Here is a 23,889-nt window from a genome sequence, read left to right on the forward strand (position 1 = left end):
TCCCACTGGTTGCACCTGACCTGTAAATGTTTAAACCAAAGAATTCACAACAGGCAACTGAAATGAGCATTTTGCAAATGTACACTTTTTGGTGGTCTTTTCTGCCTTCACCCCTTGAGATATTGCTGTACATAGGTAAGCACTGAGTACTGACTGGTGAAATACAGACATACAAACTCCTTTCCATGGCATACTTATTTTGAAGATACAAGTAATGGTGTCTAACTGCTGGTCATGGAGGATGTTTTGAAGATTAAAGTGATTTTTTTTTCCTGCTGTCTCAAAAAGGAGATACAGTTTTTCTCCATCACAAATTCTGTTTTGAAATAATACGTTTACATGCAGGTGATCTGTTTTGATATTTAAGTAATACCTCTGTTCTAGGCACCTAGTTGGAAATAAAAAAAAGGTTATCTGAATTTTAATCCAGATATGATATTTTTTCAGCAGGAGGAAGACAAGTATTGCTGTGGTGCTGCAAGCCTCAGTTTTTATTGACCAATTACCTCAAGCACAGCAATTTATTAGCAGCAGCACAGTCGGTGTTTAAAGTTCACTGGGCCCTCAGCTTCCCCGGCCATAAAAGTAATTTATATCTGTGTGAATACCACTGGTATTTTTTTCCCTGCAAAAAAACTTAACAAAGGAAGCCAGGGCAAGATGTCTCCTGCCTGCAGGAGGCACCTTTAGTTTAACGTAGGTGCTCAGAGGTGCAGAGGGATTTGTGGTAATTTTGGGGGGGGTGTTGCTATTCGGAGTGCAGCCACCTGCCAAAGGAGGACTCTGCTGTGGATGTGGGTGCAAGTCGGGCTCCTGCTCTTTTGCAAAGTCGTCCAACGGGGAACACTTTGGAAAAGAACACAAAAGAGCTGCGGATTATGGGAACACTGCTGAGCAAAAAGCCTCAATCTTTGTGTGCCTTGTTTGTTCAATACTGGAGCAATAATAATACCTGGTTGGGTAATACTTAAAAGAAGATTTTCTTCATTTTAAACCATTTAAAGTTGTACCCTTGACAGGTAATACTTCAGGCTTTCAGCAGAAAAATGTGGTGCTTATAAAAGCTTCAAATTTTCTTGTGTTTCAGATCGCCTTTATTTTGCAATTCTCTGCCAAAAACCAAAGAGTGGAGCTGCAAATACCCATTATTTCTGCATAGATGATGAACTTGTGTATGAGAAGTAAGTATGGTCTTATTTTTTCTGGGTTTTTTTTCCGAAATAAATTAGTCAGAACACCAGCAGTGAGGAAACAGCCTGATTGGCATTCTATTTTTAAATTGAGCTGAGGGAAATATACCATTTCCATTATTGAATTAATTACATGAGTTTGGTCTTAGACTTATCTGCCATGATTATATGCCTTAGAATGGTTTCTTGCCTTCCAATCAGGATTTCTTAAAAACATTTTCGAAGCATAAGCTTTCATTGTACCCATTGCTGTTAGAAGACGTAGGAACACGATGCAGCCATATAGAGCCAGAAGTGCACGTTGAACTGCCAGGCTGAAGGGGGTGTCTGTGGTTGTTCATGTATAAAGTGGAATGTCTGAACTTCCTACAGTAAGAGTAAAAACTGGCAAAATCAATTCAAGCTTTTATGAGCTGACAATGGATATATTATTTCCCCTGTAGTGAACAGTGTTTGCCTTTTACGTTTATGTGGAATGCTGCTAATTCTTTAAATGTTTTTGACCAAGGACGTGCTTGCTGGTTTTTAAAGTACTAATCAGTCTTTATTCTCTGTGTTTACTTTTCTCTAGCACTGTCAATTGCCTTCTTTTAAAGTAAAGCTTATGAGTTACTCTTAAAATAGAGTTTAAAAACTTCTGTCACAGAGTAATACAGTAGTGAGAAGTAAGTTCTTCAAACCTTGAGTTTGGTTTTGAATGGTGCTGTGTGAAAAACAAAGTTTTAGTCCATGTTTAAAGACGACAAACCTGTTTCCTCCAACAAAATATTGTGTATGTATGTATCTAAGAAGGCATGCTTGTTTTTAGAATGGTGTACATATGTCACTTGTATCTTATTACTCCTTGTTTTGTGCATCTTATTAACAAGAAAAGGTGTTCACAGGGGTCATATACAAATTTTCCCCTTTCTTCTGCCAGCTTCTATGCAGACTTTGGACCACTCAATCTGGCAATGGTCTACAGGTACTGCTGCAAGCTAAATAAGAAACTGAAGGTAATGCTTGGGGTTTTTTTCAATATTACTGACTTCTTAAAGAACAAAAACAAATGGGCAAAAGGTTTTGGTTTAGGTTTTTTTTGTTGTTGTTGTTGCTGAGGTGCCTTCCTAGAATCCTAACCTAGCTGAGTTTTGAATATGAATGCCGGAGTTTATCAAGGTAAATTTAGGGAGGAGGAGGATCAGAAGGGAAGACCCAGTTACTTTTAAGAACCAGATGTATCACTGTGGCAGTAACTAATGTTAAGCTTCTGAAAGATCAGTTGCTAAATGACTACAGACTCTTTTAAATGAAAAGCTCCCCTCCTGGAATTCAGTCTTCTTGGCAATCTTGCCCATATTGAGTGAGCTGGAGGGTGCAGTGCAACACGGTTTTATTTGAGATGTTTTTGGTTTGATTTGGTCTTTTCTGCTGCTGACATCTCTTTAGTAAGAAGTAACATTTGATCTTCAGTGGCATTGATGGCATTGGCTTGAAGGAGGCTGCTGTGCTCCTTCTGCAGATTATTTTCTCTTAGGGATGCTCAGCAATTTTTGGGATTGGGCTCTTGATAGAGCACAGTGTCTTTAAAACAGGGATTGCCTACTTCCTATAATAATTAATACGAACGACTACAAGTTAGTTGACCTCTAATCGATATTGGAGCACAAAACCTGTTAGGCAGATAAAAAAGCTTATTTGCATTAATGTGAATCACAGTTTGCCTCTTCAAAACTACTTAGATCTTTAAGCTGCCACTGAACTGTGAAAATTGGAAAGTATACAGAACATTATAGATTAAGAGTGTATTTTTTTTTTCATTCCTTGATGTCTGTCACTGATAATAGTTTGCATAATCCAGACTTGCTTTATCCCTGTGGTACTACAAACAGGTTTGCCAGAGACAAGGTTCTCTGATTTTTGTTTACAGGATGCTCTGAAGCAACACAAGTCTGTATTATAAACCTTTTTAATATCTTAGGTTTGATATTGGACAGACACGTTAGGATTGAGAACATATTTCTGCCAGTGGTCTGGGGTTTATTTGTGTTGAGTGCATTGAATGGTATCTGAGCAAGTAACACTGCTATGTAAATACATAAAATGACATTTTATGATAGCTTAGCAGTTGATCAAAGCATGCAGTTTTAAGCACATCAGAATTTGTTTCAAGGGCCAGTTAGGGGATAACTGACACCACAGATGTCAGTTTTCTGACATCCACAGATTTCTATGGAAAATGCCATTCCACCCAGTTTCTAAGATAATTAGAGAAACTATATGCCAAGCCAAGATGATATTTTAAAAAGCTATTTATGATAAAGTTTAGAAATACTTTCAAAGTATTTTAATCCAAGTATGTTTCTGATGCTTAGAAGCAAATACTAGTGGATTTATAGAGAGTCAGGTTTTCTTCAAGAATGAAAAAGTCTAAATTCTGTTTTTAAAACTGTTGCAACTTTATTATGCCTGTGCTGTTTTTGAAAAGGCCATTTTCTATTTACTTCTGATAAATGGCTGTCTGTTACATAAGGGTTAAAGTTGGAAATATTAAATACGTGTAAGAAGAAAAATAAAAGATTCCTGTAATTATTTAGGCTGGATACTGGGAAAAATACCAGAACAGTCTAGGTGGGGCTGCAAAGTTTTCCAAAGCTTCTGAGGGACTAGTCTACAGTATAGCTGGTTCTCTAAATACAGGTGGCTGAAAGTAGATAAACAAACTCTTGCTTTCCTCTATTTTTATGAAAGAAGGGATAAAAGGTCTAAAATGCAAAATCATAATCTTGTTCATTTCTTGATACAGTCATTTTCATTGACAAAGAAGAAAATAATTCATTATACTGGCTTAGATCAGAAAAAACAAGCAAATGCTGCATTCCTCATAGGCTCCTACGCAGTAAGTATTTAAAGTTTTACATCAGCTGCTAACTGTGTTCATTTTTTCATACTCAGTTTTTAAAACAGCAAGATAAAGACAATTCTTTACTCTTGAAAATCATCCTACCATCATTATACTAATGTACAACATAATAAGAGTTTCTAAAGTCTAGCAGCTATGTGAGTGAAGTTGTATGATTTTAGGTTTTTTCCTCCTTACTGCAATCTGTATCCCTAGGAAGTAAGAGCATCACTGAAAAGAAAAATTAGTATTTCCATTTCATAAAAATGACTGCTTCTTGAAGTTTTACCTTTCCCCCAACCACACAAACCCTTTTTCTTTTTTCAAATACAGAAATAGTGTCTTGCGCCGAGTACAGTGTATCATTTACCAGTACATGCATGTTTAAATAACCTTTTCCTTCCCCAGCTGTGTCTTTTTTACTATAAGATGATCTCTTCAGTTAACCCAGGAGAATTAGTGAGAATGTTGTGATAGGCTTAGGGCCTGTATAAAGCCTGGGAGTATGAAAGGTGGCTGGAAAGGTGCTAAGCCAGGGGTATGACTGCAGAGGAGAAAAGGGCTGGCTTTACATCACAGCTGCATGTATTTGTACACAAAAGTGTAGTCAAGGAATAAAATGCTGAAAGCCTCAGAATGAAAGATATGATGTGTACCATATTTATGTTCTGTTTGGACTTGTAACACACCTTGATTGTAACCGTTTCTCTTGTTTGCTGAGTAATAAAATGAAATGAAAAACTCTGTGCTTTTTGATGTTGGAGGTTTGAGGGGTCAGAGTTCATGGAGCCTTAGGTCATTCCTATTTATTGGCTGCAAGGCTACCCAGTACTTTCTGTGATGCAGACAGTCTCCTTGCTGCCTCTCTGCATCATGCAGGATGTCCATTTTCTGCTCCCCCGGGGTTTCTCTGTTGTCTGTATTTTACAGCATTTATTACAAATTGAGAACTAGATTTCAAAATGTCACTCTTGGTATTTGAAACTCTGGCACTTAGACATGTTGCTGTAGACCTTTGCTATTTTAAACCACATGGAAACTGGTAACATGAGTTACTAAGCTTGTTTGCATTTAGAGGGATTGTGCTGACAAAACAGCTGCAGCTTTTAGGAAAAGTACTTCTTCCTAATTACTTGATCAAAAGGGAGGCCCTGAAAGCGAGAGAGGACTGGCTTCAGTTATCAGTCATTATTTGAAAAGAAATGGGTTTTTTTTCCCTACACTTCTGAATATGTGTCCTAGTATTGTGCAGCACAGCAGCTGACATTTAGAGCAGAATTTTGGTACAGAAAACTAGTTAATGGCAAGGCAATCTAAAGAAAATACTGTGGTTAACTATGCAAAAGTATACAGAGAAACTAATACGAATCTTATTTTTGTTCATCTGGTAGCCCTGTGTTCTGATCCACTTGAGAGGGGAACCAGGTTCTAAAACATTCCGAGATTAAGGCACAAACAAGGCCAGATGCTGGATCCCAAAATGATAATTCAGCTTTATCTTTGTAAAGAGCAGAGAGAAAGAAGGAGGGTAGAAAAGCAGGAAAGGCTCAGGGTAGCTGTTAAAAGCATAGGACAGGAGTTACCACCCCAATGAAGTGCTGCTGGCTTGCAAGCTGATATATCTCTGCTTCTTCCCTGGTTGCCTTGTATCCTCTGAGGCAGGCAGCGTAACAGGGTGGCAGCAGTCCCTGGGCATGGCCCTAAACTCCCTTGCTGTGGTAGCCCCTGGATGCCTACTGGCCAGCTCACCAGTATCCAAGTAAAGGTTGCCTGGTACCAAGATGGGCCCTGAGTGTCCACTGGCTGATCCCTGAGTATTCACGCCAGATCTGCCTGCCATGCCTTATTGGGGAGGGTCCTTGCTGTGTTCTTGATTGTAACAACTTCTTATCTTTTTTTTTTTTTTTTTTTTTTTTTTTTTTTTTTTTTTTTTTTTTTTTTTGGCTAAGAATAGCTTGTCTACCTGCCTGCCATGGCTTGCTGGTTACCTCCTGGAGCTTTTGCAGGCAGCTCAGCTCCTGGAGCAGCCCGGCTGTTGCATCAAGACCTTTTAGCTCCATGCTCGAGGCAGTGGCTCAGCAGACTCCATCTTTTAATCAGTCCCTTACACTCTGCTATGTTGCAATAGCAACATGCAGTTGAAGGGCAGTGCTTGAACAGACTTGAATAAAGCTCTAACATTAATATGTATGGATTATGACAGTCCGAAGCACAGTAATTAAACATGGAGGCTGTTGTACAGAGGAGTAGGTGATGCAGATTAGTAGCAGGAAGTGGGGGTTGCAGAGTGAAGGAAGGGCGCTCATACAGATCCCGCTGAAGTAGAACAGGAGGTCACGGCTGACTAGCCCATGCATGTGGGAGTGCTGCTTGCAGACAGATGGCCTATGGCAGGAAGAGGCCAGTCAAAACCACCAGCTTAAGTTACTGCCTTGATTACATGGACTGTTCCGGCAGTTTCTCTTCAGGGCCCAGGGCAATGTGAAGTGCAGTGGGAGTACCAGTCACCTCTCTGAATGCGCGCGTGTCTGTCCTGCATATACACAGGTCTTAGATGGTGAGTTAGCTCCAGCTAGATGGATTTTCTCTCCAGTGCAATAGACTTTGGCTTTGGTACTGCTTTTTCTTCCCAGCAAGATCAAGTTGCTTCCCAGTTTCATGTGGGAGGGATTCCACTAAGAAAGCCTGTGCCCCCAAGGCTTCCTTTTTTCCGTGGCACCCTTTGATGATCTTTCATGAAGAGACAGGCTTAATTACAGCTCCCATTGCTCAAATGTTCAAACATACTTGTGCCATATTTTTGCTTTCTGCAGAGAGAATTGGATTGTTCTTTCTGGAGTAAGCAATGATGTAGGATCTGTTCAGAATGCCTCATAAACATGTCTGTAAGTATATTTCCTTGCTGAAAGGAAATATCGAGGCCTTTATTTGAAACATATGTAGGCTTAAGTATCTGCCTTCTTCAGTTCAGAATGCTTTGCTTGTTGATGAAGAAGGATCCATCCAGCTATTGGTCAAATCTTTCAGAAGCTTTTCCTTAATTGTATTGTCAGACTGTCATGTTGGTGATGCTTCATTGCTTGAGCTGGTTGTCATCATTTAATTTCTGATCTTACGGTGTAAGTGGTTGACACTGTGTTTTGTTTTCTGTGGATTTATTGTGTTTTCTTGTTGGATTCTGGCTTTTTGGCTTTATGGTAGGTTCCCATTTCAACAGTTTACCTTAGATTGAGGAACTGTGTGGTAGTGCATGAGGTTTTGATGCTCAAGGAAGAGCAAGGAGGTAGAAAGGGAGCACGGCCTTTGCAGAGTTAGTCACGAAAATAGTACTTGTGTACATGTGTTGTAAGGCATTTGAGAACTTAAGCACAGTTTTGGATGCAAAGTGCTCTGCAGATGCTGGTGCTGCAAGTTACTTGTTCCAAATAACAGGCTGCCAGGTTTTCAGGAACAGCAAAGTGTGTGTGATTTCTGGTTTGGGATTTTGTGGGTTTCTGTTTCAAGCACAGTCACATTTAAGCTATAAAACTGTGATAAACTGTATATAACTAGTTCTCCTCTGAGACTTCTATGTCCTCCATTCAACTTCTGAACATGTAATTTTAAGGACTTGTTGACCTTAAATTTGTATTATTAAACAGAATATTATTTAACTTCTACTTCAAGGAGTTGGGATATATTAGCATGGTTTATAATTCAACATCTTTTGTGTAAATGTGTATGTGTGTTTATATATATCATGTGGGGATATGCTCATTTGGACTACTAAGGCATTTATGAAAGTCTCTATTAACTGTGGTGTGGTAAGGGCAGCTGTTAGTGTTCTCATTTTCAAGCAAAGTCTGTTCTGAGTCTTTTCTTCACAGTTGGTGTGTTTTAATGTTTCCCCTTCCCCTTCATCTAACTTGTCTTTCTTCCCTCTTCAGTGGAGATAGTTTATGAACTCTCCAGACTTCATACTTCTTTCTCCCCCCTCCTGCATCTGCTGCTTCCTTCCAGGTGTACTTTGATGTGACAGCACAGCCTAACTCAAGCTCTTCAGTATAACATGGCCTTGAAAATGAAGAACAAAATTTACAAATACATTGTTATATATGTAGTTTTAGAATGAAATATTATTTTTAGAGTAAATCTTAACAAATTAGACCTTAATCTCTTTATTGTTCATCTTTCATCTATTTTAATTCTGTATTTTGTTTCATTTTTACAGATGATATACTGCATAATGGGAATAATACTCTTCTGTGTAGATTAGCAAAAATTTGGCAGCCACACATTCAGCCACACAAAGGGTAGCCAGAATTCAGTGTGTTGGGGTTGAATGTTTACGCTTTATTTGGGTGGAGGGGGAAAAGGGAAAGAAGGGCGGGGGTTGGGGGGGAAGCTTTTGTTCTTCACCTTTTAAAGAAAAATCTTTTCCTTGAAAGCTATCTGCACTGTTCAGGCCTTACCACACTACCAAAGCAGCAGTGATCTTCTGAGTTGGTATCTACAGTGGCTTCTCTTGATTTTCACCAGGACTTGGCTGTGGGTGAGGAAAGTCTGCTTCTTCCATCGTTGCTCCTTCTATATTAAGAAAGAAAATGTCTCTGTGTCCTGTCCACCCAATTCCCAAGCTCCCCCCTCTCCCCTTGGCTACATTGACTTAGTAACAGTGTTTTTTTTCTCAGGCCTGGCACTAATTATGTACTTGGAGGGTGACCCTCCCAGGGTACCGCCCCATGAACTGCTGTAATTCAGGTCACCTTCTCCAGGACTCATCTCTGTACTTTGTCTATTTTCTCATCTTCTTTCTTCAGGGTAAGCAGCGTTTCCTTCATCCCTTCTAATCCGTAGTGTTGGTTTTTTGCCTTTTCAATTTGTTAGTGTCCCTCCTAGCTGTGGGCCTCATGCTGGGTAGGAGCTGGAGGCTGGAGCAACAGTTGGCACCCATGGGTGTGATGTTGAACTGCTCTGTTCTTACTGTGGCAATTGCAGAATTATCTTTGGCTAAGCCTGAAATAAACGTGTTCAGTGGTCCAGTTTGGGTGGTGGTCAGTGGGTAGTTACGAGTGGGTAAACCATGTTTACCCTCAGCTGCATTTTGGTGAGAGGTGCTTGACGGGTGAGTGGCAGAGACAAGATGGACAAAGCGCTGACCTTTTCATTTAAGCAGAAGTTGCCTGAAGTCTTGACTGCCTCTGTGTTTGTGTCCTCTCAAAAGCTGCCTTCTCTGAATTGAAATTGAGAAATCATGGTTAGTTGTCACGGGGGCAGATTTTCTTGCAGTTTGTACTAGGGTCTTCTTCAGGATGTTCCTATCAACTACTTGTCCCCAGAGGAGAAGAAGGGTTGTTCTTCTGGGGTCCCTCACTGTGGTACTGGCTTGCTTTCTTAGCTGTTGTGAAGTACTGATGTGCCCAGCCCAGTTGGTTCAGAGCTAACAGGGCTTTCTGTACCTCCCCTCTGCTGTTTTAAAACGTAATTGGAGGTTTCTTGCTTTTGTTTATGAGGAACAAAGAGAGTTGCCAGAGACAGGCAGTTATTCCCTCTCTGCCACTTTTATCCACTTAATGACTGTGTCTCCTAATGAAGGCACCGTTGGACACATTCATCATGTGTACATGTACACCACAAATCCATACGGTGGCTTTTTACTATAATATGTTTCTGTTTTAATTTTGCACCATCTAACTTTTTTTCCTAAGGAATACTGCTAGGAATATAATGGATTAACTGACTAGTATATCCAGTGGAAGTTTTAATGTAAAAAAAGTATTTAGTAGGTTTAAGTTCTAACACCCCTGTAAGCCGGTGTTTGAGTCTCGTCACACACAGCAGTTCCTTGCATTTGTTCAGAGTGAGTGGGTTGCAATTATTTGCTGTTTGCAGCAGTTCAGGCTGTCTTGGGTGAGTGACAGTTTTGGAACATAGTTGTGTCAAGTAAAATTTGCTTGTAAGCAGTTTAAAATGAATTATCTCATTATTTTCTGGCTTTTAAGTCAACACGGTTGGTAAACTGTACAATGGAGGTAGCAGCCTTAAGTAGATTTTGCAAATAAGGTAAGCAGGTGGATAAACTTGATTATAGTGAGCACATCAGAGACATGAATTTAAAGTGCTATCTACAGACATGAGTTGAGATAGTTTCTAACAGTAAAGCATATTTCAATAGCCTATTTAACGTTCCTGAAAAAGCAACAAGTTACGTCATAGATTATTATTATCAAATATGTTTCATCTTGCATGCAGCATTACTATTTCACTTGGCAATCCCATGTATTGAAAGTTAAGATGCCTTTTTCAACCAGAGGCTCCTTTCCTTTTCCAGCAGGAATAGTTTTTATGCTATTGTGAATACTGTTGTGATGATTCTAACTCTGTTGCAGTAAACAATTGCTTAAAAAAATCAGCCTGGTTTGAAAACACTGATATGAATCAGATAAAAACATGGCATTCTAAAAGCTCTCATTCTATGGTTGATTTGAAATGCTCAGGAATAAAGAATGGGTTGCCTCATCCTTCAAACCCTTCTGTTTCATTCAGTGAACTTTCAAGTGGCTGTTTGACAGCACAGCAGTGTTGGCAGGAGCAGTGCTTGAGTGCACCTTTTCCAGTACTCAATGCTTGGATGATTCTTGACCATTCACAGAACTGCCTGTGCTCCCTTAATTAGAAACAGATGTCCTAAATGAAAAGGGTGATTAGAGCAATGCTAGTGGTTCAGCTGCTAATATCAAATTTCTGGCTGTATTTTGAAGTTCAGTGGGATATTTCTTTGTATGCATAAAGAAAGCAAATTTCTGAGTTGGGTGTGGAGAAGTGATTGCATATTGTGATAAAACAGTTGTTAGACTTAAAAGGCATCAATTCCTTATAGTAACAGTTTTCCTGATAGGTGTTTAAATAGAACATTTGTAGATTATTTTAAGAGCTTTTCTCTGTGTATTTGTGTGTATGTAGATATGTATGTACAGCCATCTACCCTGCATATGATTGTAGAAAAATTCTGAAAGCAACTGAACTTGTGGATTATGAATTTCAGACCTGCTGCATTGTCTTAAGTTTTTTGTGTGTTTTTGGTTTTTTGTGGGTTTTTTTATTTTATTTTGTTTTATTGATCTGCAGGAAAGGATGCTCTTGGGAAATCTGTAAAATTCTGATAGATTTTTCTTCATTTGCATGTACAAAAATGGACAAAAACTATCCCAGAGAATGCCTACTTCTGCTGAATAACAGTTAATGTCATTGCTTGCAACTTATTTCACTATTTTTAATCTTTTTAATATTAATTCTTGTTGGTTGCTTTTAATAGTAGTTCTTGTTGGTTGCTTTACTGGCATTAACTTAAGAAAACAGCTTTATTTGTGAAAGTTTTTGTCATCTTAGCACAGCAGAAACATAAATTGTAATCAGCATCCCGACAAACTAGATTCAGCTGTTGTATATTTTGATTTCTGGAGTTTGTCTTTTCCCATTTCCCCTTTTTCCCCCAATACATACCTCATGAATTTATAAATGTATCTTTGTCTTGCTATTCATCAGATCAACATTTCCATTCTCTTCTTTTCTGAAACTTCAGTTCTGCTTGCTGCCTTAGGAAGTCCTTCTCTCTTTCAACACTTCTGTCTGCTGCAGGTCTTTGATCACTGCTACTTTCTCTCTCCCATTTACTGTCTTTCTTTAGTCTTCGTTCACCCACATCATTCCAATGAAATTATTCATCTTTAAGGCTTCAGTGGGTTTCTCCTGTTCAGAAACAGTACTATATGTAGTTAAGATAGATAGATAGATAGATAGATAGATAGATGTGTCAGAAATATTTTTTGAAGTGAATCTTTCCTTAAACCATGCCAACTGCACTTTGGTTCACTTCATGGAGCAGTCTAGGAGCAATCCCAATGAGTAATGGGCATTCAGTCCACATGACCAGACTAAAACTAACTGTAAAGCTTACAAGCTGCTGGAAGTATATAGTGCAAATGTCAGATCTTCAGTGCTGGCTCTCAGTCTACAGATGCATTTATTCTGGTGCACAGCATTTCCTAATGCAGATGTGGCCTCTGCTGCCTTGGCATCTGCTGCTGCTCTGGGCTTTGCTGCCCCTTCCCTCCCTCCTCCAGTCTTACCTGTTTCCATATCTGGAATTTGGTTCACCTGCAACCTGAACCTAGGCCCCACCTATGTTCAGCCTGCATCCAGCCCTGCTTACATCCAGGATTTCTAGCTGGGTGCTCCCTTAAGCTGTGACAGAAGCTGATCCTGTGTCCACTTTGACTCTCAGAGCTTCTTGTGTTGTATTACTGCCTGGATACTTTCCTTGTGAAGTAATTATCTGTTTATGGTCTATGTGCAGTGGCTGAATGTCATTCTTCCTCTTTGAAGCACTCCACACATTGCACCTGTCTAGCTATCTTCACACTAACCTCATTTTTTTGTAAGCCACTTTTCACCAAGTACACCATCTGACCATTTTGTCAACTGCTGTTTCATCTGTTGTGTGTAGCAGTGTCACAGCTGAAGGACAGCAGGATCTCTGCTTCAGAAAATTCTGAGAAATTTAAGAGTTTCCTTCTTCAGTAAATATACTATATTTTCCTTCATTTGTACGGGAAGTACTGTATATTTTTGGTTTTGCAAAACTACATTGGGTTTTTTAAGTGGCCTTGTATGCAGCAAGTGTTCATATCTAGCTGTGTTAAGGAAAGTCCATACACACAGGCATGTATGTTAAAATGGTGTTTCTAGCAGCTTCACTGGTAATATAATTTCAGAAGTGCTTAAGAACTAGCATATTTCAGTATCCTGCCACATTATTTAGACTTATTTTAATACAACACCTAATGTAACGGAAAAAAAACTTGTCTCTCAGCTTTTACGCTTGTAAACAAATGCTTCTGCATTGAATCTTGTTTTCTTTAAGAAGGTAATAAAAACTTAGCTGAGATATGGGAGAAATCCTTGTCCTTTCTGACCTACAAGCACTTACAGAATTAGCTACTATTGGTTCCATTTCTATCTGCCTGTGGTACAGCTCTCTGTATATTACCCAGCCTGACAGCACTGAAGACCAGTCGGACCTTAGGAGGAATTTCTTCACAGAAGGGGTGATTAAACATTGGAATGGGCTGCCCAGGAAGGTGGTGGAGTCACCCTCCCTGGAGGTGCTTCAGGAAAGACTGGGTGTGGCACTCAGTGCCATGGTCTGGTTGACAGGGTTGTGTTTGGTCAAGGCTTGGACTCAATCTCAGAGGTCTTTTCCAGCCTAATTGATTCTGTGATTCTGTAATCCCGAGTTTTTTCCAGGTGACTCATTTCTGACCACAAACTCTCTTTCTGCTGTTTAATTACCATCTGTTTGCTAATGCCATTTCATGTCTGTGGTTTGTACATTTTTCAGGGGCAGGGCTCTCTCCCTGGTAAACAAGAAGTGCCAGATTTATATGGTTGCTAGCAGTATGTGTTCACTGTGCTGCAGGGGGCAAATTAGGACTGTATCAAAGCACACAATTTGAAATTTCTGGGAAGATAACCTTTTATCTAAATCAGGCAATGAATATGCCTGCAGAATAGAAAATGGACTCTGGTGTCTGAGGATAAGCTATTTAATTATATTGGGGGGGCTTTCAAAGTATATTTCTATTTTGGGTGTATGCTTGCAAATATATAAATGCAAGAGTCTCCTCTCCCCAGTGAAAGCACACACACACACAAAACATGCAGTGTTCCTTACTTAACTACTTATCAAATAAGATTTTTTGTTTGTTTGTTTTCCTAATGTAACCGGAAGAATGCTCCAAAAATACTCAACACAGTAATTGAATCAGAGGAAAATCAAAGGGATCATCCGTTGCCGTGTCTGTTTTATCTCTCTGTTTAGGATATGTTTCAAGATGGGTTTGTTTGTTGGGTGTTTTAGCAACATCTGTTCCAACTCTTGTTCTCTGTGTGTGTATTTGTGTGTGTGTGGAGGGAGGATGTTTAAGGTCTGTTAAGCTATTTGTTCAAACTGGCTTTGCAGCAGCATCAAAGAAATTTGAAAGGCTACAGCAACTTTTAAAGGGGAAAAATGTCCAAAGAAATAGAAAGCAAATATGCCACGCTTAGATTTTTGAGAGATGTTTAATTAATGCTCATGAGGATTTTTACTTTCAAATAACCTCTAAGGAAAAAGGTCATTAATATAAAAGAAGTAAATAATTTTACTGAAGGTTATTGAAAAAATCCCAACTTTCTGTAGTGTGCTAAAGCTTAGTTAATGCAATTTTAAAGAAAAAGTATTAACTTGAAATTACTGAATATTGACCTGTTAATGACAGCTTGTTATTAACAGTTGTTACTTCCTGGCCATGCTGGGATGGTGTTTGATGGTATTTGAAGAAGAGATATGCAAAAAAGAGGAGTTTTAGGTATTCTTTAAGGAGACCTTAGTGTTAAAGGCTATCCAAGAGGGATCAGGCATGTTGTGATGGAAGACCATGTGGATATTTCTCGTAAGTTGGTCTTTTGTGAATTCTTTTCTGAGTGTTTTTGACAATAGAAAGTTTGATACATCTTGCCTCAAGTATGTTACTTCATTCAGTTCTTAGTATTTTGCTTCTGAAGCTACGGATTTCTTTTTTATTTACTTAATTTTTATTTTTTTTTGTGGCATCTGGATTTAATTACTGGATGCTGCCTCACCAGTGCAAAGGAGGAAGTACAGAATTTGGACTAATCTAAATGTTCTGCTGTAGGAAGATCAAAATATACATGAATTACTGTTTTAGTCTTGTCTGCTGAGTGTACAGACTGTTTGTGTAGCAGATGATTCATAGCTTTGCTGATACCTCTGTGGGGTTTTGTGTTTTGATTTGCATCTTAAAAGCTTAATTAAAAAAAAAAAATCTACAAACTGGTCCAGCAGAGTTGCATAGAAATATTTAAGAATACAGATGGACAGAAGCTTTTTCACTGCAGCCTATAGATGAACAACTTCTGCACAAATCTATAAACTTAATTTAAAATATATATTACTCTAGACTGACAGGATTTTATATTGTTTATGTTAGTTTTATTGTTGCAGACTTGCGAACATTTGTTCTTGATGCCACTCTTTTCCAGTACTTTTGAAGTCTGTGATAATTAATTATGCCTTCTGTAATAGATGAGTGACTTGAAGTTATTGATACTAGTCTTAAAATAATCTTTTTCCTTTTCTGTCTTTTTCCAAAATTAGATAATATACCTGAGAGAATCCCCAGAAGATGTGTACAGGCTTATATTGGCAGGAAGTGTTTCATATCTTCCTTTCAGGTAAATAACAAGCTGATAGAGCCCTCTGTACCTTGATATTTTGAAGAAGAAAGTAGCATTTTTCAGTACTACTTTGTGTTGGGGTTTCTTTGTGCTGAAGTTTTTTCATGGGACACATTCCCTTTCTGGACTTTAAGTACTCAGAGAGTAGGGGTGTCAGGAGCTGATGCTGAAGTGTGCTGGCATGAGGTGGAGCCACACTGCTTTATGTGCGCTCTCCTTGAGCTTTTTGATCTGCATTGCTTCTCATTTAGCAGTCTGATTTTGTGCCAGTAGTTGACAGTTGATCAAAATATCTGTCATTCCCCACAAACGGCTTTTAACACTAAATAGCATCATCATGGCTGGGCTTCGTGAAGGAAGATTTGGGAAGGGCTCTGCCCACGTTTGTTACAAACACGCTGGTGGCTAAAAAGGCCAATACGAGACAGACACGTCCGGTTGCAAAAGGCACAGCAGGAAGACTCCTTAGGTGGGAAATTCTGCAAGACACGATTCTTTCTGCGCTGTCTTTTCTCCTCCAGGGTGATCCTGCTGCCTTCTCAAAGGCATCAGCAGCGTTAGAGATGGGGTGTCTCCAGAGCTCCCGATTGGAGGCCAGAGTAGACCAGTTCTGTTGATCAATATGGCCAAGGCTGAGATGTTGTTTCAGGCAGTCCTTGTATCTCCTCTTTGGGGCTCCTCTCTTGCAGCAACCGGTGGCAAGTTCACCATAGAGCAAGATCTTAGGGAGGGGGTGGTTGGTCCTTCATCCTGGAGACGTGCCCTGCCCAGCCCAGCTGTGTTCTCAGCAACATGGCCTCAATGCCTGTGACTGCTGCCTGTTCTAGAACAGATGGATTGGTCACATCATCTGACCAGGGGATGTTCAGGATTGTTCGCAGGCAGCGTTGATGGAAGCGTTCCAGGAGTCGCAGGTGGTGGCGGTGGATGACCCATGATTCAGATCCATATGAGAGAGCAGACAGCACTGTGGCTCTGTAAACACTGATCTTGGTACTTTTCTTCAGGTGTTTATTTCACCAAACTCGTTTATGAAGCTTTCTGAAGGCACTGTATGCCTTTGCTAACCTGTTGTCTGTCTCCCCGTCAATCTCACCATCCGAGGAGATGAGGCTGCCTAGGGAATTAAACTGCTGGACTGATTTGAGCTCTGATTGGCCAATGGTGATTTGGGGATGATGAGGGACTTGCTGAGGTGCAGGTTGATGGAGAACTTCTGTCTTCTTTAAGCTGACTTCCAGCCCAAAGAGCTCAGCAGCGTCTGCAAAGCAGGATGTTAAACGCTGCAAGATCCAGGGGCAGCTGTGGGCAACCTGTGACAGGGCCTCCCCACCCTCACAGACTAAATAGCATCCTTTCTGCACCAAGCAGTCTCTGCAGATTGCTGGGCTTCCCACAAGTGGGGAGTTGTAATCAATGCATTCAAAGAACCTCTTGAATTGCCTGTGCCCTGCTGTGCTATCCCTTCAACAGATACCAGAGTGGTTGAAATTCCCCATAAGGACCAGGGCCTGTGGATGTGAGGCTGCTCCTGTCTGTCTGTCTGTCTGTCTGTCTGTCTGTACAGGGCTTTGTCCATTTGTTCTTCCTCGTCAGGTGGGCTGACAGACACCCACTACAATGTCACCTTTGTGTGTCTTTTCTTCTGCCTGAATGGAATTCTGCTGTTTCCTTTTCCTGCTGATTTCTGCCCCACTCACCTTTCACACTGATTCAGAAGGAAGGAAAGGGTAGAAAAAAATTTTAGAGGCAACCATCCAGGTACTTCAAAAGTTCTTCCTCCTGTCAGTTAAAATTGAACATAATACATTTTTTACTTATTAGAAACATTAGCAATTCTCTGTTGATAAGGGCTGCATGGTCTCAAAAGATGATGTTCTGCCAAGACATAATATTCTCTGATGTAGATTCAGTTTAATTTATTTATTTACTTGACTGAAGTGTTCCTGTACAATGCTTACTCTGCAGTGCTTATGGAATCTAATAAAGGTCACTTAATAAGAATATGCCATTCCTGGATCAACAGAATTTAAAACGTTGTTGAAAGAAGGGATTTTAATGAAACTGGTTTCTCCTCTTGTTTAAACATAAACTATTTATGCATCTTAAGGGAAGTATTTTATTGTATCTACACCAATGTTTATCTTGACAGTTTCAGTAAGAAGATGCTGTTCACGTATATGAAGAGTGCATGTGCACAATCTCTTTCTTCTTTTAAATGGAGCAGATTATTAAAATCCTACTTTTTTGAAAGTATGCTTCAGAGGAAAATATTCAAAGAATGTGTGTTAGAATATGATACTTATTTAGGAATTAGCTTTTGCCATAAGGAGTTTGTGCTGTCTGTTGTTTGTTGATGAATACCAAAATATGCCAGTTTTCCTATTCATGTCAGAAATAGAATGTCAGCTTTACCAAAACTGTAACTGGAGTAATCTTACTCTTGTATCTGTTAAAATAACTTATTTTATATTTTGTAATTGTTGTAAGATGCAAGGTGGGTAATGAAGTAATCATTTGACATAATTACTTCACTGTAATAGTAATTACCTTGAAGCAATTTTTTAAAGGTGTTTTAGAGAAGTATCTTCAACTGGTTTCACTTGGATTAAAATGGAATAATTACTGGTTTGGTCATCATATCTTATAGGGATGCTTCCTTTGGTACTTGCAGTTTTCATCTGACATTGCTGGACTGTTTTCATGCAATAAACAAGGTCAGTGAACTAATATTTTTCATATTGCAAAAAGTTAGCTAAGTATTGCCCATTAGAAAAAGAATGTTTAGGAATCTAGGATCCAATTAGAGCTGTGAAGTAGCAGGTTTCCTGATTGTTACCTAGCTTATTAGGCACTGTAACAAAACTGGATACAGCATCCATAGAAGTCAACAGATACCTTATATAATCAACTAGTGAAGATTTCAAAGTGGGAATTTTGAGATTTATTTTTGTAATAAAATAAAGGACAGTAATTCACACCTCTAATCCCTCGGAGTTGCCTGTTAGGTTTATTATATGCCCATGCTCCCCTGGTGTTAAGTTTTAGGCTGAATATAGCCTTTGGAAGTGGTTTTGAATTGGTTAGTCAGACACTTCAGGCATTTGCAGCACATGCTAATGATTTCAAGTTTTGCTTTAGTAATACAAATAGAACAAATGTCAGGAGGTAGGTGCTTATTTTATCTACAAATTATCATAATCTAGTGTTTTATAGCAATACAGTGGTGCAGTAACATATTGAAGGACAGGAGAATTTAAACAACTTCTTTTTAGTCTGTATGAGTAGTGAAATGGGGAATTCTGCAGCTCTCCTACTACTACTGTCTTTTGTGTTATGGATATCTCTGCCAAATTCTAGTGTTTTCACTGGTGAAGTCAGCTTCTTGCAGATTTGTGATTTTCAGCTTTTTTGGATGTTTTGAAGGCTGCTTGTATGTCAAGAGTGGTGCATTGCTGTTCTTGCTGGAACAGCAAGGAAAACTACAGAAGATCACACAATGGAAGAGAAAACTAGACTGTATGATTTCAAATACCTGGAGCTTTGGCATTATCTGTATTTGTGCCTCCTGATTTAACAAGTGGATGAACTATCAATTACCCAAATGACTACATTTTTTTTTACTTTAGAATGTACTCCTGACTTCAATAGATACTTTTGCCAGTTATTTCCCTTTTTTTTTTTTTTACTTTTGTGCACCTAGCAGTAATAAAAAGGCTGAATGCTTCAGTAATCTGGTATTTTGTAGTGATTCATTGAAAAAAGAAAAAAATCGATTTATTCATCTTCACTTGTATTGAAATTTGCAAATCTGTTTTGAGCCAAGACTGAGTTGACCTGTATTTCTTCAGTCACATGAAGAAAGCTCTTTGAAAGAATAGTATGGGTATTAAGGGACTTTCAGTAACCAAAAAATGTGATAAACTGTCCTCTTTGAAGAGGCATCTTTGTTAAAAGCTGTGTTCTGAATTTTAGGCTTTGCAGTATGGTTTCCTGGATTTTAGTACGTTTGATGTAAATGAATATGAGCATTATGAAGTAAGTGTTCAGTATGAGTCTTTTGATTTGTTTGCTGTTACTAATGCTAAAGTGATTGTTTATAATTTGTGCTATTTTTTGTAGTATTAAGTTCCAGTTCTGTTTTATCTCTTTAAACTATGATGCCAATTCTGCTAGTTAAATAAAAGTGCATGGTCAGAGAGAATATTAAAATTCAGATTTAAGCATAATTGGGCTCAATCATGGAGGAAAGCAGAAACCAAAATGGAAGTAAATACTTTTTTCTGTTATTAAACCCTAGAAGTTGATCAGGAGTGTGAATTTGGACAGCTTTTAGAGGTCACACATATTCTTGAGCAGTCTTGATGAAAAACTGGAGGGCACACAAGCCTGAGTCTAACTGAATGCTGGAGAACAATCAAAGTATCTATCTGTGAACACAGGGCAAAAGTATAGTAACATTCTTTGAGGTAAAGAAGGAAACAGGGCTGGAAAACCCCAAGTGCATAAAGTTCACTTTGGGGCCTAGGAAATGATTGTGACAACGAAGGACTGCAACTCTTGACTACATACAGTTTCAGAAATGCAAAGCTGCCAGTTACCTGTAAAGAGGAAATTTGAGTGTTCTTACGACATAAAAAATCATTATTTAAATTGTGAACAGAGGTGAGGTGAGACCAATAATTTAGAAACCTGTACAAAATTAAAAATTGGAAGTTGCCCTTCGTCTGAAGGGCATGAGTTGTACTGTTCTAAAACCCTCATTCAGAAAGATGAAAACACAGGCAGGAAAAGTGAGGTTGAGAGCATCTGCCATCCTCAGGATGAGAAAAAAAGCAGGCAACTAACATAACTTCCTTTGACAAAAATTGTGCATCATTTCTATCTAGCATGTATTTTGAAACAATAAGGAAAAGCCTGAAAATACAGGGATAATGATAAACCAAGCATTTTCTCTTGACAGAGAGCAGAAAATGGAGATTTTAACTGGATAATACCAAACAAATTCATTGCCTTCAGTGGACCTCATTCAAGGAGTAAAATTGAAAATGGTATGCTTAAAAAAGGAGGTGGGGGACACGAGCCCACTGCTTTCTTAGTTGATTGTTATCAGTAAGAACAAGCTTTGAAAATTGTTCCTCAAACAGTGTGTTTTTTCCTTGGCTCTTTTCCTTTTATAAGAACTCTGGCAGTAACATTGTAATGCTTGGTTTAATTGTATCTGACCTAGGCGATTCTGTTAGAATTCCATTTTCGGTTAGTCATTTCTTTGTGTTCAACATGAGTTCTCTTTTGAGAGTGTTTTCATCTCTTGTTGTTTTAGTCTTTGTTTATTTCTGCAGTTTGAGCCTCACTCACTTCCTTTTCTTTTCCCCCCCCCCCCTTCTTTTCTCAAACAGGCTATCCCCACCATGCTCCAGAGGCTTATTTCCCATACTTCAGGCAACACAAGGTCACCACTATAATACGCCTCAACAAAAAACTCTACGATGCCAAACGATTCACAGATGCTGGATTTGAGCATTTTGACCTCTTCTTTGCTGATGGAAGCACCCCTAGTGATACTATAGTTAAAACATTTCTAAACATTTGTGAAAATGCTGAAGGTGTTATAGCTGTTCACTGCAAAGGTACAGTGTGAAAACCAATTTGTATTACAAGTGATGCCTATTAGTTACTGTTCCTGAGGTATTTTGCACTGTAATTCTATTTTATCTAGTTAATAACATCTCTGCCAAACTGCAACTATTCCGTACCAATTATTTCCATACAAATTATTTTCCATTTGAATTGTTTCTATATGGTTCTGTTCGATACTCCATCTTCTAATTTTTTTTGGAGTTCCAGAAAAATCTTCCCAGCCATTCCCAAAAATGAGGATGGAGAAAGCGAGCTTTCCAACATTAACAGCTCTTTCTGCTAGAAGGTGTTAGCACTTTCCAAGGATGCTTTTGAGCAGGAATTTGAACTCCTGGCAAGGTTGTTAGGTCTTTCTGAAAATACATGATTAAGTAGACAAATCATAAACTTTTGAAAATATCAGCACAGCTTTTGGAGGAGATTCCTCAAAAAATATGAGGAAAAATTGTCATCCCTCATAAACTCTGTGTACTATTGGAGATGCTCTGAATATCTGTTCCTCCAGAGCTGGACTGCCAGTTTTTCCAGAGCATGCCTAGTGTCAGTAGTGTAATGATGCAGTTTTCTGTGATTATAAAGGCAGTATGTTTCCCTTCCCACACCATCTTTAATAGTCTTACCAAACATTTCTTCTCCACAACTTTGCCTCAGTAGCATACCTGATAATGCTGTTATTGAAGGAGAAGGGCCTTTTCTTAACCTGTCTGCTTTGGACTTGCAAAGACTACATTTTTGCTCCTGGATCTGCCATCCATTTGCTGCATTTAACAAAGTTATACTGGGGAGTGAAAGACTTGTTAAAACCAGCATTTTGACTATTGGCATAAAAGTGCACACTCCTATTCCTCACTGGGGTGATAAATTCAGGTATATCACTTAATTGGTTATGCCAGAATATTGAGTATCAGTGGTACAAGTGCTTTGTTTTCGTTCAAATTAAGATATTCTTTGATATATGTCTTACTGATGGTGTCTGGGCTAGCTTTAGGGTCCTCAGCCTGCTCTTGAGAAAGAGTAGAATGCTGTAGCCTGTTCTTGAAGCTGCACAAGTCATGGAAAGTGCTGTGTGGTTGTCTTGGCTGTTGGGTTATACAGAAGATTTTCCAGTGCTGTTGGTCAGTCAGTGAGGTGTTAAATGAGAGAAGGTGGTGGGTGATTTGACGTTTAGAGCAAGTGATTGAGGAGAGGCACCACTTAGCTGGAGCTGTCCTCCTTTCCTTCTCATGTTTCCCAAGGTAAACAAAACTGGTTTGAGGGCCATTGCAAAGGTTTCTCATTCTGAAGTATTTTTGCCTGTACCAGCTAGCACCCCAGACTTGCTTATTGCAAAATTTTTCTTTTTCTTGGGAGCTAAGGAGATTAATTAGAGGAGGGACTGGAAGAGCAGCTGGTTTCAGTGCATGATCTGTTTGCAAGAAGGTGCTGTGAGAATTCTGAAAAAAAAACAAACAAGCCAGCTGTTTTATTCCACGCATAAAAACATTTCATACCTACACACATACATATTCATAGATAGGTAAATAAAGATAGACTTATGGATATTTGTAAGGTTGCTGACTTTGGAATGTTACCTCCCTTAAAAAAACATGAACAGTGTGTTGCTAGCCTTGTATATGAAAAAAGTATCAAAAGGTGAGTTGCACTTAACCAAATTTGATCAGTAAGGGTTTGTTTAATAAACTGGGCAAGGAACAAGTAACAATGTCTGCAGTTACACAGGTTCCAGATGAAGAGGGTGTATAAGAGAAGCCTTTCTTTTATTTTACACAGCTGGTCTTGGCCGAACTGGCACACTTATTGCCTGTTATATCATGAAGCATTATCGGATGACAGCTGCTGAAACCATTGCCTGGATTAGAATAAACAGACCTGGTTCTGTGATTGGACCACAACAACATTTCCTGATGGAGTAAGTCAATTAACTGGAAATTATTTCCAAAAATAAATCTAGATGTCTTCTTCTGCTGTGCACTTAATAATCTTCAGTGTTAATTTGTTTTGTTTTGGGCCTTTTTTTCCATGTTATGATAGCAAACAGGCAGAGCTTTGGACAGAAGGGGATATTTTCCGTGCAAAGTTGAAAGGAAACCATAAAATTGCTGTAACAAGAATTCTGTCAGGAGTAGATGATATTTCAATTAATAACACGAGAAACAGGAGAAGCATCCAAAAGGACATTGAACTGGTAACCATCCAAATATTGTGCTCTTGTAAAAGCTGGAACTTGTTGAGAATCTCTCAGGTTCTGAACAAACCTGTGGGTACACAGTGAAACAATGTTAATGAGATTCTATTTGTGTTTGCCCTTTTTGTATAAAGGGATATGGGGGGGGAAAAGTGTGGACAGCAACTATGAAAAATGAAGTTCCGAACACAGGTGAATTAGGAACGTCATTATCATGCTTTAGTAATTAGATAAATAACAGACCAAAAAAGTACTCACAATCTGCAATTTGTGATTTCATTTTGGATTGTCTGGTGCTTCATTCTGTGTGTTTAAAGGAAAGGGATGAAAGGTTTTTTTACTCTTTTTAGTTTCCAAGTAATCGAAACTTCTGTAATACCTTTTATAATACCTTTTGAAAAAGACTGTACTGCTGTTTTAAAAAGGCAAGTGAAGGAGGGAAATGCTGTATTGTTCTGTACCTAAGCAAAGATTTGACAGTATATTATTTCCACTGTTTAAAAGTAGACAATATTCTGATGCACGTAATTCATGACACCACTTAATGGTTTACAGCTTCAAAAGCAGCAAACAGGAAACTGGAAGGAACAGAACTGTATTTATGCAAGTGAATTTCCTTTGCCTTTTTTTCCTGTTGGGATAATTCTAATTCTAAGTGTTAAGATAAGGTTAATTCTTAAATATCAAGGTGCCTGTGTTTTAATCTTGGTTTATCC

General features: G+C 38.8%; 1 protein-coding gene across 5 annotated transcripts in view; it reads left to right on the top strand.

Annotated features, from left to right (window-relative positions):
- CDC14B (cell division cycle 14B) overlaps window positions 1-23,889 on the top strand; it is a 44,183-nt gene that overhangs the window by 6,624 nt on the left and 13,670 nt on the right. For 4 of the 5 annotated variants that reach the window (XM_027710376.2, XM_027710377.2, XM_027710382.2 and 1 more), the window contains exons 2-11: window positions 1,088-1,181; window positions 2,110-2,185; window positions 3,976-4,068; window positions 15,269-15,345; window positions 17,999-18,065; window positions 19,324-19,386; window positions 20,312-20,399; window positions 20,748-20,978; window positions 22,759-22,897; window positions 23,020-23,173. In XM_027710376.2, coding sequence (XP_027566177.1) covers window positions 1,088-1,181; window positions 2,110-2,185; window positions 3,976-4,068; window positions 15,269-15,345; window positions 17,999-18,065; window positions 19,324-19,386; window positions 20,312-20,399; window positions 20,748-20,978; window positions 22,759-22,897; window positions 23,020-23,173 — 1,082 coding nt within the window. Of the gene's footprint in view, window positions 1-1,087; window positions 1,182-2,109; window positions 2,186-3,975; window positions 4,069-15,268; window positions 15,346-17,998; window positions 18,066-19,323; window positions 19,387-20,311; window positions 20,400-20,747; window positions 20,979-22,758; window positions 22,898-22,974; window positions 23,174-23,889 lie in introns of all 5 variants that reach the window. The other variant, XM_039381702.1, reaches the window with a different exon arrangement.

The sequence above is a fragment of the Pipra filicauda genome, unplaced genomic scaffold (assembly GCF_003945595.2).
Source record: "Pipra filicauda isolate LSUMZ 115617 unplaced genomic scaffold, ASM394559v2 scaffold236_size1216567_pilon, whole genome shotgun sequence".
Taxonomy (NCBI): domain Eukaryota; kingdom Metazoa; phylum Chordata; class Aves; order Passeriformes; family Pipridae; genus Pipra; species Pipra filicauda.